Genomic DNA, 20,221 nt, shown 5'->3' on the forward strand with positions numbered 1-20,221 from the left:
CAATTAGTAGCTGTAGTACTCACTATCCTACTATCTAATCGATAGTAAGCTTGAAGGATAATCATTAGGCTTATAGTTAATTTAAAATCTTAAAGAAACAGCAGCCATATACTATCGCTTACGGCTATTGCAGCACTGAACGCTAACACTACTTATTAAAGTTGTGGTTGTCCTTGTGCGCAACACTGGCTGCTCATACTAGCAATTAAAAAGGAAGCATGTTATGTTAACTATAGCTCCTTATACTCAAACATTCATATAATCTACGCAACATAAAATATGCTCATTGTTCAAACCTTTTTTTTTCAACACCAACGCTGATGAAGATGCGACGATAGAAAAACAAAAAACTATTTTGTCGCCTTAAACTCTGCAATTTTAAAAAAATTACAAACATATAAACAAAGACTTTAGTCTTTTAATATAAAATAATTGTGTAGATTAAAATTGATTTAACATGTACCTTACCTGCCTTGTAATCCATTCCTGTCAATAATTACATTAGCACACAAACTTAAGCACGGGAAATACAAGTTTACAACCCATCTAAACCAATTCTGCTGCCAAATTTTGCTCAATCAGTTACAACCACGAGGGCCTTGGGAACTGGATTGAGTAAGGCCGCCTCATGATATATATTTGGGGCTGACCTTAAATCTACATCAGTTTGATTAATTTGCCCAGAGAAAGGGAGAAAGGAAATTTTATGAATACACCTTAAAAAATCATTAAGAGAAAGGCATTCAGTCAGGCCTGCAAAAGACATTTCATATAAGCACTCTTGCAGACTTGTATTGTGTGCAACATATATCTCTACAGGTACAATGTCTTCTACCCGTCATGAAGATGGCTCCATAAGAAAAACAGAAGCCAAGGTTAACTTCTAAGTGCATACCTTCAACCCAGAACTAGATTCCTCTAAATAAATAAAATCAAATAAACAGAAAATAGTAACAGGGAAAGAAAGCCTAAGCTGGAACTCTTGGTTTTCTATCTAAATAGTATACAAGAAAATATTTACTCCTCGAGACCAACTAATTTGTTCTCTCGAAATAACACTGGACAGGAGAAAACAAGAGAAAAACTGACTAATATGGCAAATTGATAATCTCTATATACTCAGCAAAGGAATTTAGGAGATTCGAACCAAATACCATGCAGCCACTAAAATGTATCTTACTATCTCAATCTCAATTCTCTACTGTTGTTGGAAATAGCTCACAGATATCCAATGTGATTAAAGAAGATTCCCTGTGGCACAAATGTTTCAGACTTCTTGTATCAGTTACTGGTTAAAATAATCATATAATTCCAAATAAGCAGCATTAAACATATATATGTATGAATATACATCAGACATGCTATTATGTAAAGATTAGAATGTATGCATGACATTACTAAAGAATAAGACCTCTAACTGCTGAGGTATAAAGGCTATCATAATGTCAACCCAACAGATAGAATCTCTATCCCTGATTAGGAACATGTGTAAAAGTTATAAATTCAACAGCAATTGGCTAGTAAGAATAATTTGTGAGGCATCAAATTAAACCAACATTTTGTTAAAACATGAGATTTTTAAATGTGGTAAAAAAATATTAAACAGCTTTGTGAAAATTTAAGGTTGAAAGATTTATAAACTCAAACTAAAATATGCTTTGAATGAATTCTAAACCATGTTTTCACGCAGTGACGGTCCCAAAAACGCTATAGCAAGATACGTGATATCGGGATAACTACAATATCGATTTTTTTTTATAGTCTTCTTATATAATATGATACAATCGCGTATCACGGAAAATGGTGGAAAGCCAAATATGCACAATGTCACATGGCTGATAGCGTCACAAAACATGCAGAACTTATGTAGCTGATGAAAAATGATATATATAAAGTATACATGTGTAAAAAAATTAAGTTATATGAAAATAAAATAAGTGTATTAAAATTTGCATAATATTAAGTCAAGTTCAATTGGCCAGAGTCTTGCTGGAGATGACAAGAGTATGCTCAGACCATGACACCCATTGCGGCCACAACAGTGGACAGAGTTGCTGTCACGGATTCAAGGAATTCCGCAATGCAACAGCACCATAGAACCGCTAAAACGGTCATTTAAGGACACTGATATGATATATAAATTCTGAAAAAATTAACAAAACTAATAACAAAGAATTAACGATAAACAGAACATACAAGTAAATACCAACAAAACTCATACAATTGTCCTAGATAGGAATCATTGTGGTATTTGAGTTTTCCAACACTGACAAGCATTCCAGGGAAAAAGAAATTATTTCCTCCTCATAAATGTTGAGTTGGAAGTGTCTGGGTGCTTTGGAAGGTGTGTGGAAGTGGACTTGTGTTAAAAGAAGTCCAAACCCAACAGATTATAACAAGTTAGAAAGGTCTAAAAACTCCATTAGTCCAACCCAACAACTTTATGCAAAAATCTAGCTTGGTAACAAGAATACATACATAGAAGTCATACGTTGTACACAGACACCCAAGTGTTTGCACAAGGAGAGAGAGAGGGCTGCTTACTATGTTAAGAATTGTGATACTATGAAACTTTGCACGTCTTCCTATTGTGGCCAAGTCCCTTGCATTTACTACACTGAAGCTGACGTTTAATTATGTCTATCGATTCAACTTGCTTTATTTTTGGCCGACCTGGAGGGCGCTTAGTTGGTGGAGGGGTTACCATAACTAAAGCAGTGGATTCACCCTGGACAGGTGGTCTGTCAACATTTGGCACAGGGTGAATAGATTCTGCATATGTTAATTGATAATTGTCAACTGTGAAGTATCTTGAACAATAATCATAAGGATTCCTACCAACACATTCAAAGACAGCAATGGCATGACAGCACGGGACACCAGTAAGTTGCCACCCCTTGCAGCTGCAATCCCAATTATCAATATCAACAGTATCAACAGATTCTCCACGGACCTCAAATCTGCTTCCTTCTGAGAACAATACTTGAAGTGAACGAGCAACTAATGTTTCCTTTTGGAGCAATTCCTCCTTGGATGGTGTCAACTTTGTAATCCATTGATTAGATTCTACACGTCGTGTATAAATTGTTTCCATCATCTTACCTCGTAATGCATCAATCATTTGAGTAATCGGCAACTCATGTGCCTCTGACACCCAACTGTAGAACTGTTGTCCAAAATTTGATGAAAGGAGATTATACCTTGCTCCATTAAAGAATGCATTTGCCCAGTGCTCTGGCTCACTTTGGATTACCCAGTCATAGGCTTCCGGAGAAATACCTTTAATATTCTCAATACTACGTTCAAAAGTATCCAATTTGGGGGCATAAGCAGCAGCATAAAAATCATTAATCATGAAACGTCTGGCCTCATGAGAAAATTGTCCCTTTAAGTCCTTGTTCAATTTCTCAGCAAGGTGTCGTAAACAATAGCTATGGTAGCATTTTTCAAATATATCAGACAATGAACTTTTTAGGCCATTTTGGAAATCTGCAACAAATGTGATCTGCTCAGATGTCGATATTGCTAATTTCAGTTCCTGCAGAAACCAGCACCAATTGTCTTCAGTCTCAGTGTCTACAACTGCAAAGGCTACAGGAAAAATGCCATCATTTCCATCCACAGCAGTTGCAGCCAATAATTCCCCTTGGTACTTCGAGTTTAAAGGAGTTCTATCAAGAAAAATGAGAGGGCGACAGCCTAGCTGAAAACCAGATATTGAGGCATGAAATGCTACAAAGAGACGATGGAAACTTGAGTCCTCTTTAGTTGTGAATGTTGCAAAACTCCCTGGATTGGTCTCTTTTATCTTCTCACAGAAAAATGGCAACTGTGTATATGCCTCTTTATAGGAGCCTTGAAGCTGTTCTCTAGCAATTTCTTTTGCACGCCACGCTTGAGAATAGTTTAACTGAATCCCATACTCCCGCTTTATGTCATCAGCAATATCTTTTGGCTTGTAATTGGGTGAATCTTTCAATTTCTCTTTTATAATACTTCCCACCCAACCCCTAGTTGCTCGATACCCAGCTTTAACGGCAGATCCTTCACAAGTATGATTGTAGTGCATTTTCTTAATGCAAATCAACTGAGTGGTAGACAACCTCGATGCATATATTCTCCAAGGACAGCCTTGACATTTACATTTGACAGTGACACGATGACTATCATTTTTCTTATATTTGTAAGCAAACCCATGAGCAATAGAGTATTTATGCAATGCTTCACGAAATTCACTAAAACTATTGAATCTTTGGCCCACACCAGTGATGGTATTTTCCCACTGCTGTGCAGCTTTACGATGATTGTCATCATTACCCCCGGTATAAATAGAACGTGCAGAGACATCATTAGCTACATCAACCTCTAATTGATCAATGCATTGGACAGCATCAACAATGACATCAATAGGAGCAACGACAGGAACAACGGCTTCCGACACAGTTGTCCTGCTTGACCTGAAATAACAAATGTTCTAAAAGATTTTCAATTGCACATGTGAATGCATAAGATTCTAACATATCCTATGACCATCCTTTTTTGGTCACAGCCACAGCATCCACTACTCTATAACATCCTAACTTCTGCATTTATGGGCCAAAACAAACTATATAAATGATAAATGGCTATCAGTATCAAGGAAAGTCTATATAAGAATGAGTGATAAACAAACAGAACTTGTGAAAAAATACCTACTACCAGGCATGTTGGAATTGTTATTTCGAGCAGCTCCTTCCTCTGACATAACAAACACATCAACCGTGTTAACATCCCCAATGAAACTGACCATGCGTTGCAAATCCTTGTCTTTAGACACTGTAATAAGTGTTTTCTTGTTCCCAGGAAGGAAGTACTTGATAATCATCGTACTTACATTGCAGTTGAACATTTCTGCTATCTCTGACTTAAAATCACTTAAATTTGTCTGTTGATCAATGTCTATTGCATACGCATCCCCTCCACTGTATGACAACGATCCATCCTTATCTGTCACAAAATCACCTCCTGATTGACATATAGCAATAACTTTCCTCGTAGTCATGGCCTGCCAAGTAGCAAACATATAATTATTATTTCTATACCAGTGACAAAATGCAAGTGTCAATGTCATAACTCATAAAGTCAAAATATCTGGGTAGATGATAATAAACAGAGAAAGTGGTTCTTGCATTTAGCATTCTGAACTCCATACAGCAAGGGCCCAACAAGTAAATTTCACTGCCCAGAATCCAGGGTCACGTTTGGTATCAAATTTCAGAAGCGAAACACATTAAACAAGCACAACATAGTCTACAATAGAAAGTTTAGATAAAAATTTAATCTCTTTAACACAAATAACAGGAACTGCCCAAATGAAAAACAATGATTTAGAGAGAGAAAAAAGTTGATTGGTAGAAAATAGAAAAAACAGTGAACTAATATATTATTTTGATATGAAGAAAGCAGAACAAAGGTGGCAAGGATGCAATTGAAATGAAAAAAAGGGATGAAAGGAAGAAAACTCTGACGGAGAAGAAGAAGAAGAGATAAGAACCTAAAATGCAGAATGGAGGGTGCAATTGTTGATGTTGGTGTTTGCAGAGATGATGAGAGGGAAGCAATCGGAGAGAGAAGGGTGTGTTTTTGTGTGTTTACCCCCAAATTGTCTAAAGTCTCACTCTACGACGACGTATTGACAATGTCACTTCACTTTCACCCTTCTGATTTTATTTCCACAAAACACCACTCTACTTCTTTTTATTACAACCATTCTACCCTAACAAATCTTTTTTCCTTTTTTATACTAACATTTTCTTTTCCTCCCAACACCTGTCCCTTTTTCACACTTTATTTTGTATTAAATTAATTATGTTTCTTATATTTCTTCTCTAAAACAATAACTTCTTTAAAAAAATTGTTTTATAATTCAAAACATGCCACTTTTAAAAATAATCATAAACTGAATTTTTTTTATTGAAATCATAAATTATGACCCATACAAGTGGATATAATTTAGAAGACAAAGTGTTGAAATTGTAATTTTATTTTAAATTTTTAAACTATACATTTAATTTTATTTGTATTTTTATTACATTTTAAATAGTTAAGTCTTTTACATGTAATAGGAAATTTCTTATGTTGAATTCATCATTGTTGGATTAGCGTCAATGAAATTAGTTGGCGATTCAATAATCGAAAACTCATTACAAACAAACAAAAGTTCAATCTTTTTTGAATAATTTCTCATAAGATTAAATGCTATTAAATTTTTACTGATAGTTTATAAATAAATGCGATTCAATTTTTATAAATTTCGAAAGAATAATCAATAAATTAGTTTAGTTTATATTAGTTATTTATAAGGATTTAGAAAATAATTTAAAAATATAAATTTTATAACTAAAATGGTATTTTAATATTTTATTATTAGAATGAAAAATGTATATAAATAAAAAAAATAGTTATTCAAGACTCATTTTAATATAATCATTATTTTTTAAAAAAAATTATATTTTCTGTATAAGATTTTGACCACTATATCCTTCATTAGATTTACGGTCTGGGGTCATCAGTAGACTCTAACTATTGACGGTGAATAGAACAAAATTGTCCAATTAGAATTAAGTTCAATTTTATTCCTTTTTTATTTGATTCACTTTTGAGTTTTAATAGTTGTCTTACTGTATGTGTTTGCTTGTGGTGGTAATAGCTTCGTGATTTGTCTTTGTTATTTTAGAGTCCCAGTGATAGGTTTGGATCATTAATCAAGATATTGTGGTGCAGGTTAAATTGTCCCTATTTTTTTAGGAGTTTGAGTTCTTTGTGAGCACACCTATTTCAGTAGAATCCTTAGTTAGAAGATTTGAATGTTAAAGTAACATGGTCACAAACTTCAAATATTTTTGTAGGATTTGTTGTTGAGTGAATTAAAATGGGTTGATTGAGATTGATTGTGAAAGTATAAATATAATGGACTTTGAAAATTTGGAAATGTACATATTGATGGTGACGTTGAAGAAGTTTTTGAATGTGTTTGAATTGTAGTAAGAATTATTTGAAGAGTAAACATGGATGAATGTTGATTGTTTGAATTTGAATGAATTTGGTTTAGAATCATAAATGTATAGACATATATGTTGACATAGGAGTTTAATGAGACATATATCATTTTGGTCCTATATGTTTTCATAAAATAAAAATATGAATATTGATTTTTGGGTGAAAGCTTGAAAAGTAATCAGTTTTAAGAAATTTCTTCTTATATTTTCATCTAAGTGAAAAAGATTTTCGCTCAAGCTAGAATATGATAGTAAAATTATTTTTCTCTCGGATTCATTTTTGCTCAAGCAATGAGATTCTTTGATATGACCCAACTTTACAAGAAGATGACCAATAATACAAAGGACTATTCGAGGTTAGGTCAATCATCTCAGGATTATTCGAGGCTAGGTCAATAGCACAGAGCCCCACCATCCATAAGAAGATCATTAAAATAAGAAAAATGGGGCATGGGCCAGAATATTATTTGTTCTTCCTTCTGGTATTTTTAAGACAAGATTAATTTTTAATCAAATGGGCTCACATTGGCCCAATTAGAAAAAGAATAAGCTTGCTTAGGCTTCTAGAAACCCTAGATTTTATAAAGTCTTCCCATGTGTCGCCCCATGTGCATCACTCTTGACCTACCTTCTAAAAGCCTCTCCATGGTGCGACAACCCTTGGCTAGACCTAGATTTTGAAGCATCTTGCTATTGCCGCCCCTCTCCTTCATTTCTTGCTCCCCAAGGCACTCATATCTATAAATAGGGTGTCTCCCCTCTTGTAAAACACATTGAATTTTGAGTAAAGAAACTCTGTTAGAGTGAATTCTTGAGTGTTCTCCTTTTTCTCTAAGTTTTATCCTGAGTAGAGATTGGTTTAAGTGGCGACTCATCTCTCACTCATCTTGGAGCTCACTCCCCCAAGTGGCGTGATTCACTATCATTCTTTCCATTCCATTTTTTTTATCAGCAATGAATTAATAAAATAAAAAGAGACACTTAAGGGGTGTCCCAACCCTTTTACAAACTATTCTCTAACTTAAGAGTTCAACGATCAGAAAATTTACACAATAAGACCAATCCTAACAGCTTTGCTTATTTAAACTAAACCCACATACAAGTTAAGTTACAAGTCCTAGCTTACACTGGGCCTCAGATTAGAGGCACATGTAAAGGGTCTTAATGCTTGTAACAGCAACCAAATGCTAACTCATAAAGCGACACCACATCATATAATAATTCCCTTCCATTTCAGCATGTCAGCACTTACAAGGCTCATTGGCTGATAAACATCCAACTAAAACCAGCAAATCAACCTTCGTCCCTGCTTTTAGTTCTATATTTGGATATTTAAACCTGCAACAGATTGGATACCCCCGACCAGCTTGTATCAGCTTAGAAGTTCAGTAACGAACCATTCTTGTACTAATAATTCCCCTCAAGAGCCAAGTTTGTTGTTGGGCCTCATACTGACATGGCTAAGGTCCTAGGAGAAACCTGCATAGGTCATGTATAGAGCAAACCGTGTATAAAAGGTAGAGAAATAATCGCAACCCCCTATATGGTTGTGCCCAACATCATAAATTAACCATATGACCCCTTCTTCATCCGTTCTAACACAGCATCTTCCTGCATGCTCAGTATAATTACCTCCCACCTCCTAGACCTTTGCAGCCTTCGCAGCTCACAATATTAGCAACATAGAACCATTTCCAATATTATAGATCCTGCTACGGTCAGCCAAAAACCAGAAACTAAGCCACTGCCTCAACAACACCAGAAACCCCAGATCAGGCTGCTAACGGAACCTTGGCAATTGAGATAAGGAGCTATTACAACATCATTTAGCGTTCTACTTCCTTGCACATTTGGTTAAAGATGTACCTGCAAAAAACTACAAATAAGGTTAGCTAACAATTGTTGCTTCTGGCTGCTGGTATGTAGAGTCTTTCTTCTCAGCGTTTTGGTTTCTTTATGGGCAAAGCTGGGCTACATGTCTTATGTACCAAACACCCCCAAAAAAGACTTGTTGAATTACACTTTTAGCAAAAGATAGACCACCAAAAAGAGCAAATGATTAGTAACGCGCCCTGCCAGATCTGCACACGATTTAACCGGAGTTCTACTTAGACCAACCCCACTTCTGCAGCTACACCAAAACTGCCACCATAGTTCTTATGCCCCCGCCTCATCACCAACTATATCTGCCATCCTACATTTGCCTCTGATATGCATAACTTAAACAATGATGCAAAGCCAGTTACTCTTGTGCCATTGTACAAGTACAACTTCCGCCTAAGTGGATATGCCATCACCATCTCAATTTATATACTAGTACACTGTCAAAGAACTACGAGGATGCACTTATTGGGGTTCAGGATCCAATATGAAAACGTATATATGAATCCAATTGCCTTGTATTTTAACCACAACCAAGATAGCAACTGAGCATTTTGAAGAATTTCTTTTGGATCTGGAACCCCTCCCTTGAATACAACCTGATTTCGCTGCTCCCAAATACTCCTAATAATTACCACCCATACTCCTCGTCACACCTGGTTTTGCTTACTGGATAGATGAATTAGGTAGAAGTTCTCCAAGTGATTCCTGATTTCCATACTCTGAACCCCCACAATGCCGACCCAGTGGTAACAACCAGACCATACTCGTTGTGCAACCGCGCAATCTATGAAGAGATGTTGAGATGTTTCTTGTGAGTCCACAAGAACTCCTCTCCTAATAAGATTAGCATTGGTTGAGAGTCTATCAAGTAGGACTCTCCAAGCAGTGATAAGCGCTTTAGGCATAGCTTTCGCTTGCCATAGAACACCATAGGCGCTATCCAAAGAACCAATGGTTATTCGTTTTGTCAGGATTTGGTAGGCAGACTTAACCGAGAATGCCCCTTTTGGATCCTCCCTCCAGACCAGGCGATCCTGGATTTCCTGACACATATTGCCTGTATCCAGAGTTGAAAACAGTTCTTTCTCCATTTTTGACTCCCATTCAAACCTCTCCCTTCTCCAATTAGGCTGAAACCGCCACCTTCCTTCCTCCCATGTTCCTACCTCTCCCACCGTCTTTCCTTGATCGAGTGACAAGGAGTATAGTCTAGAGAACATTGATTTTAGACTACTACTTTGTAACCACACATATTCCCATAGCTTAACTCTGCTCCCATAACCAACTTTCCACCCTATGTCTTTACGGAACCATCCTTCTTCTTGGTCCCCTTCCCCACACACTTTAGCTAGATCCCTCCACCACCACGACTGGTATTTCAACCCTACATGACTTCTACCCGTTTCTGATCCATAGATGGATATAAGAATTTCTTTCCATTTCCCTCCCGCCTCACTCAACAACCGCCATTTCCACTTGGCCAATAGAGCAGAATTAAAATTCCTAGTCTCTTTGACCCCCAACCCACCTTCCTCACATGGCTTGCAAACGTTCTCCAAACTTACCCAAACAATCACTTTGTTTTCTTTTCCCCATGCCCATAGGAATCTCCTTTGAATACTATTGATTTTATTGCACACTGCTGTTGGAGCTCTGAAGATGGATAAGTAGAACAAAGGAATAGAAGTGAAGACCGATTTAAGTAGGCATATCCGTCCTGCCATAGATAACAATCTGCCTTTCCAAGCGGTTAGTCTAGCTTCTATTTTCTTTACGACCGGTTCCCAGAACTGTTTCTTTCTCGGATTTCCACCCACTTCTATCCCCAGGTATTGGAATGGTAGCCGCATAGTATTGCAATTAAGCGTCTTCGCATAAGTGGTTAAGGCATACTCGTTAATTTTAACACCAGCCACCTTCGACTTATGAAAATTAACTTTCAGACCTGACACAATCTCATAGCATCGTAGGATAGCCTTTATAGCAAAAATATTATTGAACGAGTCTTCACACAAAAACAGAGTATCATCTGCAAACTAGATAGTCTTCCATTCTTTCTCCATTTTTAGGCGTCAAGAGAACTAGATTGTCTCCCATATACCTTAGCTTGATCCTGCTCATTCCTCCTTTGATAAACTCTTCACACACAGAGCAAAAGTAAAACCGAATGACATCCACCCAACAACACTATAGGACAGCCATTCCGGAGCATTTGATATGGTTTCTATGATAGGGCCTTTCCAAAGACCTTGTGGTGTTTTGCGGATCACCTCAACATAAGAATGCTTCAAGTTATTACTCCTTCGACCTAAGAACCTTGTTTTTTCCAGCCACACCTCTTTCTCTTTCTTCCTACCAGTAGCATTGTTAGCCCGCATTTGGTCTTTGCTAGAAGAAGTTAGCTTCTCGTCCTTTTGTATTACCTCTGCTCTCCTATACTTTGGGAGGTTTACATACAACTTTAAGTTACCAATAAAGATTTGGTCCAGCTGCTTCTCCAACCTCCTCTCATCTGGAACTTGGTAGAATTTCACAAAATCGAATCTTTTACCCCATCTATTTAGGCGCCTGGATATAAAGACTTCTCTTACTCTAGCCCACTTTTGGAAAATCCTAAACATCTCAAATTCCTCGTGACTGTCAGGGAAATTAGAGAAGAAGAAAGTTGAAAGGTTCTTAGCCAGTGAAAACTTATGGCCTTCTCCCTTTTCCGGTAATCATCCCTCTCCCACCTCCGTCGACCCTCCGTCCCTCTCCCACCTCCGTCGTCCCTCCGTCCCATACACCTAAGATCTCTTCACAATTATCTCAACGTTCTTTCCATTCCATAAGCATCTTCATCCCTTCTCTTTTCCTTTCATTAATTTGCCCACTTTCTTTCGTTATTATTCATTTATCTTCTTTTCAATTTAATCTACTCTTTCCCTTTGTCCAGCAGCAATCTTCATTGAGTTTCACCATATCTTGATAATAAAAATATATAATCCAAATAAAACCCTCTAAAAATGTGCAATTTTAAAATCAACTCACATCATTCTTGCTCAAGCAAAAATGGAGTAAAAATTTGGCTTGCTCTCGAGTCTATTTTTACTCAAGTAAGGGGATTCTCACTCAAGTGAAAATCTAAACTTTTGTGATTGAATTGTGTACTTATGTATGATGTGAGAGTTATGAAAATGTCATTGAGACATATTACAAAGTGAACTTTAAACCTAACTCAACTCCATAAAACCGATTCATGGGGTGAGGTTTGCACCCACTTATATACAATGAAATGTCCTAATCTCTAGTCGATGTGGGATCTCCAACAAGACATGATATTTGCAAGAAAAGAAATATTGTGTTGAGAGTGTTAGGATGTGCATTGATTAGGGTTTCGTCTAGAATGTTGTATCATGACTCTATTGGTATATTAGAATCATATAGATGAAGATTATGAGGTGGTGAGAGTTGAAGAAGGTTTATATGAATGTGTATGTGGTGTGAAAGATATTTAGTTTGACTTGTTATTTGAATTAACCCTCTCATATAAGATGATTTAGTACTAATATATTGTGCACGTCATTGTGGATTTCACAATATAAATCAACGTACTAGTATTCCAAGAGTAGAGTTAAGTGTCTCTGTATATTGATAAGTGAATTTATGAAAACTGCTAGAGTTATATAGGAAGTTTTACAATTTTCCTTTAATAAAGAAATATTTTTATCTTTTAACAAATAAAAAAACTTTTTTATTTAATAAAAATATTTAATAGCATAATCTCTCCTCTCAAATACCACGGTCTATTTTCTCTGTTTAAAATGATTGTTGTAAACATTTTTTTAGTTTTTAAAGTATTATTTTAAAATTATGTATATATAAATTAATTTAAATTTAAAAATAGAATACTCAGAAAGCGGGAGTGTGTTTCCGTTGTTAATAAATTAAAAACACTTTTTGCTGTCGTCAACTAAATATCTTAAAACTATCAATGTTGATAAGAAAATATTAAAAAAAAACTTTATGCATTAGTTGTTTTAAATACTGCCTTTGTTTTCGGATTTAAAATCTGACTTGTATAATATAAATATTCTCTTTTCATCATGATTTTTTTAATAATGACATCACTAAAATTTAAAATCGTCCTGCGATTGTTATCACTATTTATTTTAATTCTAAAAAAAGTTAGGTTGTGAATGTATCATTTTTAAAAAGAGGAATAATATATGAATAACTTATTTCACTTAATTGATGATATTAAAAAATAGTATTTTTATTATTTCTTAAAGAATTAAAATTTTAAATAAAGAAAGAGGATTGTATATTGGAATAAGGTTGTCAATGTATATTTTTTATAGAAAAAATGATTTAGTAGACTCAAACGAGTTATAAAAAAAAAAACAAAGAAACTGATATCAATAACTGATATCAATAGTTTTATCAATAAATTTGGTAAAAAACTCAAACATATCTTATTCAACACTCTAATTACATGATAAAAACAAGAAGGTTGAAACCACTTCAACAAGTTCTATCACAATATGATCTGGAGTGATACTGAGGTATAGTGTATTTATCATCTAATGATATTCTAAGTGTTCTTAGAAAATCTTAATCTTACACTCATGCAAGAAACTATAAAGATATTTAAAGAATTATGAATCTAAAAATAATAATTTTGAAAAATTAAAGTATAAATAATTTTGTTATTAAATCATTAGTCTTATAAAATTCTTATATTAAAATAAAAAGTCCAAAAAGTTTTAAAAATAATGTAATACAATAAGATTAAATAACAATGTCATTAGATTCAAGGGTTTTTTTTTTTTTTTTCTATACGAGCAATATAGAGTTTTCCATCTTGCAACCAACAATGTCATTCTCCATTTTTTCCCAAAAGAATACGACTCAGGACGAATTAGAGTAAGACATTTTTTTGTTAATTTTAAATGTTTTTTATCATCTAATTTGCAAGAGGTGAGAAAAATCCTTTTGAACTCTTATTAATTATAAAAACTCCAATAATCACCTTTCATATAGCATTACAAATAATAACAAGCGTGAAAAAGGTAAATAATTCCACAAAATATCAATACTAGTATTTTACATTTGTTTGTTTTTAATTTAAATATTCGCAAAACAATTTTATATTCTTTATAAAATATGAGAAATATATTTCGAATTCATTCATTTGTTAATAGTATTTTTTGACTTTTATAATGGGGCTTTTGGGCCAAACTCTATTTGAATGGCTAATTCTAATTTTAGATTAATAGTTTTTGGAAAACTATAACTTTGAAGGATAGTTGGTTATTTAATTATTACTTCATAGTATAAATATTTTCTTCCATGATTATATTATAAAACTTGTAAACAAAATTAGAGCTCAATTTTCTTTTTAATGCAAATGGATAAATAAATATTTTAGTTGTTTTGTGACATATTGTATTTAGTAGATATTAGTTGTTCTTTTAAAATTTGATGTGAAGATTGATTATTAACTTAATTTCATTTGGTTTTATTTTCTTTTATTTAAAAATAAAATGAAACAATAATGAAATTAATTATATTAAATCTTGAATTGTTTATTTAGACGGTTTAGAAAATTAAATAATTTTTTTCTAGTTGATTAGTATGTATATTTTAATAATATTATGTATATTTCATGAAATTTTGGTTGATTGTATTTTTATTCATCTTCAGTTCATATTTGGAAAGCTTCAAACTTTATCTTAATCTCAACATCTTGATATACACTTCAATGATCATATTAGAGGTTTTATATATGCTATTGCGAAAAAAAAATATTTTGTATTTTAGTTTTTTTTACCAAGTATGAGTCATTGAGCATAAACTTAATTAAAGAAATTATTCATGCATGGTCATGATAAAATCCTTCTTTAATTTCTTATTTGGCCTTATATTGAATTTTGTAATTTTGTTTTACTTTGTTCCTTTTAACTACACATTTGTTTTGCTTTTTTTTTAAAAAAAAATTCATTTTATGAATTCAGTTTTCTCACTTTTTGCCTTTTTCTTTCTCTTTTTACCTTTCATTGTTCTCTCTCTTATCCTCGATTAAGATTTCTTGCCTTAACTCTTGATTCTTAACTTTGCCGATTACTTTTCCTTTGCACTCTTGCGACGCCCTCTTAGGGTTTATCTGCTTGTGTCAGTTAATCGTATTATGGTATCAGAGTATGTGCATATAGGGATAGGCCTAAAATTATCTAACTCGTCCCAAATGATCCTTAATTTTGTAAAATACTCAATCACAAATAAATCCCCTTGATTTAAAGAAGCTACCTCAAGTGGAAAATCATAAATTCTAGATAAGTCACCTTGAGAGTATTTGGTTTTCAAATCATTCTAGATATCTAGGGCAACATCCATCCAAATGTTGATTTGCTTAATAGGGAGAGAGACAAAGTACACTAACCATGAAACCACCATATTATTGCATCTATTCAGGTCAAGAAATTTGAATGGTCTTTTGTTGGGCAAGGATTTGTTCCTAAAATAAACTTCACTTTGTTTTTGGACTAAGATATTCATAAGCTAATGTATAAGTGTACTTGGGAAGTCACAACTTGATACATTGCGGGATGAAAGACAGGGACCATGATGATTATAATTAGGTATTTATCAAGTAGATGAATATATGAATAGTCCAAAATAACATCCTGGATTAGGATATTCATAGGCCAAGCTTAGGACTGTTCAATACCTGCTCAACATCGCCAATGTTAGGTAACGAGTTTATATATCTTTTATTGGTTGATAAATTGTCAATATTTTCAAGAAAAATAATTATGATTACACTAAAGTTTTTAATGAGAAATAATTAACTACCCAATCATTTTCCAAGTAATGTTTGATGTTCATAGTTGATCATCAGAAAAGAAATATGGATCCATAGAGATTGAGTCTTATGGTTATAGGTAAAGTCATAAACCTCAATGTTTATATTGTATGTTAAATTTATTAAAATTGATATGTAAGATTTACAAAAATCTCACTTTTTTTCATGTTTTCGTTCATATGTACATGTTGTACAAATAGAAACAAAATCTATTTAGTAAGAGTTATTCAAGAAAATTTTAGGAGAAATTCTCTATAACATTGACTCATAAAAAACCTATTTTTAATACCTTTAGGATATATGATGTAAAATATTTAAACAATTCTCTATTATGATGTAAAATTTTTATATTTTGCAAAACTTAGATATTTTTGTAATATATCATGAATTTATATCTAAAAAATTATATTATGATTATGTTTGAGAAAATATTATTACAGAAAATTATACTCCCAATTTCTAATTAAATAACAATCCTATTACATGAGTTATCTAAAAAAATTTATCTCAATTACAAAAATGTTTAACTTTTTACTCAAATAGGATATATTACATTAACTTTTTTTTTAACCTTTTTCTATAGTCAAAGAGATGTAATATTTGTGAGTATTCACAACTTTTGTAATATTTGTACATATTACGTTATTGTTGAACTAATGTATAATATTTGTATGTTGGTGACAATTACACTGATATCTTATCTTAACTGATGTAAATACTTTTGACATAATGAAACAATGTATTTTTATTTAAGATTATCTCATAACTCATTGACACTTTCAAAATAGTAAGAAAGATGGAAGTTTTGGACTCAGCTGTCAATTATTATTAATATCACCGACATTGAATAAATTTAGAATCTAAAATTATTTATTTATATTTTAGGAGTATATAAATATGCATTTATTTCACAATCGCTTTTTATCCTCTTAGTGTAAATGACATATAATCTATAAAAATATAAATAAGGCCATCAGTTTGTTAAATGTATTATTTTTACTAAATACAAATTTAATACTTATACTATATCTTTTATATAATTTTTATTACTATTGTTATTTATTTATATAATTGACAAAATTATTCTTAAAGAGCTCGGAAAACTTGTCTGAAAATAATTTGAACAGGTGGTTGAAAATGATTGAGATGAAAAAACCTAAAGGTATTTGCTAATGTATTAATTCAATTAGTCTAAAGAGACATACTTAACTTGACTAATGTATGCTAATTATGCGTTTTATTTATTTATTTATTTTTTTTATTTTAACCTATTACTAGATAGAGTTTGCTTATATAATGTTGATATTGGCCAATAAATAATAAATAGAATACATTTGATAAAAGTTTCTTAACTTACCATTTTTCATATTGCGCAATTGCCTATTAAATTATCGATGAATAACCTTAGTGCAATATTAGTTGTTTAGGTTTTATTAATCTAATTAAGGAATTAAAAAGTATATTGAAAATTATACGAGAATGTATTAAAAACCACAAAGAAACATATTTTCTCACAATAAAAGAGTTATTTCTTAATTTTTTAATTAGTATTCAACTACAAGTATTTGTCAAAATATCTATCTTTCTAAAAAATATACCTTTCTAATTTTTATTTATTAATGAAGTCTTTATAACTGTTTTAAGACGCCTGGGTATATATTTTATTATTAATTTGACTCTTATAAATATATTGTATTTGATTAATTTTATTATTTAAATAACTATAATTATTAGCAAAGATTATTATGTAACGCTTGTTATCTACACAGTTTATTACAAATTTTACTTTTATCTATATAACTTATTTTCTTATTTAAATAACTATTAATAAAAATGATTCCTTCTGTGTTAATGAGTATTTTGTAAGGAATTTTAGTATACATAATTTGTTACAAATTTTATTTTTGTTAATATAATTTATTTATTAATTTTATTATTTAAATAACTATTAATAAGGACGATTCTTTTTTATGATTATTTTCTAAGCATGTAAACATTTTATTATCAATTTTATTATTTAAATAAATTACTTAAAAGTTGAGCAGATTGGGTGTATGTTCCTTTAACTTTCAAAGACATTGATTGTTTTAAAAGTTGGTATTCACAAAAATTAAAATGGATAAAGAAGAAAAGGGAGTTGATTTTGTGAAATGAGTTATGCAATAGGAGCACTGCTTGCTCCATCTTCATCTCCAACTTTCCTCCCTTTGGTAACACTATTTTCTCTTCCCTCTTTCCCTTTCCACATCTTCTTCCCTTTTGTGTCATCATAACATTCTTTTTCTATTCTTTTTGTGGATTTTAGGTGAATTCCACTGCTTCTGTGGAACTGGAACAAGGGGTGAAGCCCATTGAAGATGGGTATAAGTGGCGCCTGGTTTTGGCTTACGAAGGAACCCGATACTCAGGTTTCCTTCTCTTTTCATTTTCGCACTCTGCCCATTCCATTTCATCTATAAAGCCTTCAACTTTCTCAAACATTTTCACTTGGGTCGTTATCTTTATTATCCGGGTCTTGTTGCTTCACTTGGCACTTATATTTGTTTCTGAATTCCATGAGTGCTTGTTTAATTTATCTTCTCATTCTATTGTTTTTGTACACACAAAGTTTCAATGAAACTGCTTTGTTTATTAAGATGTTTGCATAGTTGCATACATTCAGTTTTCAGTTGCTTTGAAGAATTTTAAACATTGTATTTATCGTTTTAGGGTGATCTCATTGTATCTGGCATTATGATTATAGTCATGGGGTCAGAAATTTATAAATGCACTTTAAGGAGTAAGCATCTTACTTTTCCAATGTCATTTTACACCCGAAAGAAAATACTATAGTTAATGATGCTTGGCTAATGATGAAAGTGACAGATATTTACAATTTTAAGGACTGAAATGGGGGGGTTTCTTGAACTTCCAGAGGATAACAACCTTTTGTCTTAAGGCCATATAGAAAGGTGCACTTTTCCAGTATTAATAAGTAAATATATAGTTTAATAATTGAGTTCTTTCCTTTAACCCTTGAATGATGATCATATTTCAGGCTGGCAATATCAACAGTCTCCCCCTACTGTTCAATGCGCTCTGGAGAAAGCTTTAACTCAAGCAACAAAGCTTCAAAGGAAGGATCTCAGTTTGGTTGGTGCGAGCAGGACTGATGCAGGAGTCCATGCTTGGGGTCAGGTCTGGTTTTGTTTCTTTTGTGTGGCTTCAACTTTCAAGTAACAAGCATCGTAAATTTATGACTTGGAAGAACTTTCTACTGCAGGTTGCTCATTTTTTTACACCTTTTAACTATGACAATTTAGAAGACATTCATGCAGCTCTGAATGGCCTTCTTCCTTCTGACATCCGAGTTAGAGAGATCAGCCCTGCATCAGCTGAATTCCATGCTCGATTTTCTGTCAAAAGTAAGATTTACCATTACAAGATATACAATGATAGCATCATGGATCCCTTCCAGCGGCATTTTGCTTACCATAGTATATATAAACTCAATAGCGCTGTTATGAAAGAAGCTACAAAATATTTTGTTGGGAAGCATGATTTCTCGGCCTTTGCCAATTCATCCCACAATGATCGGGTGCCGGATCCAGTGAAGCATATATTCCGATTTGATTTGAAAGAAATGGTACGTTACTAGTTCTACCACTGAAGTATTTTGCAGTCTATTACCCTCTCTGTACCTTTTTCTTTATTTTCTGTGAAGACTTTAAAGCTTGAAGAGACTGATTACTTCAATATCCTTGATTAGGGAGCTCTTTTGCAACTTGAGGTTGAAGGCACAGGTTTCTTGTATAGACAAGTCCGAAACATGGTAAATAGTCTTGTTCCTGATTAATGTAGAAGATTAGTCAGCAATTTCAAAATCACTTAGTAGTTGTTCCACTTTTGCAATGAATATTTCTGTTTGCTTTTCCAGGTGGCTTTGTTGCTTCAAATTGGTAGGGAAGCTATCCCTCCTAACATTGTTGCACATATTTTGGAAAGTCGAGATCGCGAAGAGCTTGCAAAATACTCATTGTCTGCCCCTCCTCATGGCCTCTGTCTTGTTTCTATCAACTACAATGAAAGTCACCTATTGCCTCCACCAGGGTGTCCTGCAAACAGTTTTGGCAGGTATCATACCATAAGGAAATGCAAGGTTCCATTCTTTTTGTGATAGGCAATAAAGCTAACAGTCTAAGGTTTTTTGGTAATAATAATGACCTTAGGACTGAGTTTTTTACATTCAGATTTTAAGGATATTTAAAAGATGTAATTTGATTGAAGTACAGTCTTTGTTTAATTCAAACATGTAGTTCAGTGCAGCCACCGGTATTTACTCCATATATTTTAGAGTTAAAGATTAAATCCTTAGTCCATTACTACATATATTACAAAAACAAAGAACATAGTCCATAATAAATCAATTTGATCTCTTGGCATTGCAACCACAGCTCATTTTCATTTATCTCATTAA

General features: G+C 33.0%; 2 protein-coding genes across 2 annotated transcripts; one reads left to right on the plus strand and one right to left on the minus strand.

Annotated features, from left to right (window-relative positions):
* Positions 1 to 728: 728 nt before the first annotated feature.
* On the minus strand, positions 729 to 5,717 carry LOC137807083 (uncharacterized). The gene is made up of 4 exons (XM_068607530.1): positions 5,534 to 5,717; positions 4,692 to 5,044; positions 2,545 to 4,457; positions 729 to 1,251 (listed from the first exon to the last, which is right to left on the minus strand). The coding sequence occupies exons 2-3, from the start codon at positions 5,039 to 5,041 to the stop codon at positions 2,564 to 2,566; spliced, it is 2,244 nt and encodes a 747-aa protein (XP_068463631.1). The 5' UTR covers positions 5,042 to 5,044; positions 5,534 to 5,717; the 3' UTR covers positions 729 to 1,251; positions 2,545 to 2,563.
* A 12,129-nt stretch (positions 5,718 to 17,846) lies between these two features.
* On the plus strand, positions 17,847 to 20,069 carry LOC137807085 (uncharacterized). Its single transcript, XM_068607534.1, has 6 exons — positions 17,847 to 17,975; positions 18,071 to 18,173; positions 18,803 to 18,942; positions 19,028 to 19,390; positions 19,514 to 19,576; positions 19,682 to 20,069. Exons 1-6 carry the CDS (start codon positions 17,916 to 17,918, stop codon positions 19,919 to 19,921), a joined length of 969 nt encoding a protein of 322 aa, XP_068463635.1. The 5' UTR covers positions 17,847 to 17,915; the 3' UTR covers positions 19,922 to 20,069.
* The last annotated feature ends 152 nt before the right edge of the window (positions 20,070 to 20,221 follow it).

This window comes from Phaseolus vulgaris, chromosome 3 (assembly GCF_000499845.2).
Source record: "Phaseolus vulgaris cultivar G19833 chromosome 3, P. vulgaris v2.0, whole genome shotgun sequence".
Classification (NCBI taxonomy): domain Eukaryota; kingdom Viridiplantae; phylum Streptophyta; class Magnoliopsida; order Fabales; family Fabaceae; genus Phaseolus; species Phaseolus vulgaris.

Excerpts from the sequence above, each read along its gene's own strand:
- LOC137807085 (XM_068607534.1), top strand. The coding sequence starts at position 17,916 with ATGAGTTATGCAATAGGAGCACTGCTTGCTCCATCTTCATCTCCAACT. Across the intron at positions 17,976-18,070 it reads CTCCAACTTTCCTCCCTTTG|GTGAATTCCACTGCTTCTGT; the intron begins GTAACACTATTT and ends TGTGGATTTTAG. Across the intron at positions 19,577-19,681 it reads ATAGACAAGTCCGAAACATG|GTGGCTTTGTTGCTTCAAAT; the intron begins GTAAATAGTCTT and ends TTGCTTTTCCAG.
- LOC137807083 (XM_068607530.1), bottom strand. The coding sequence starts at position 5,041 with ATGACTACGAGGAAAGTTATTGCTATATGTCAATCAGGAGGTGATTTT. Across the intron at positions 4,458-4,691 it reads TCCAACATGCCTGGTAGTAG|GTCAAGCAGGACAACTGTGT; the intron begins GTATTTTTTCAC and ends TTGTTATTTCAG.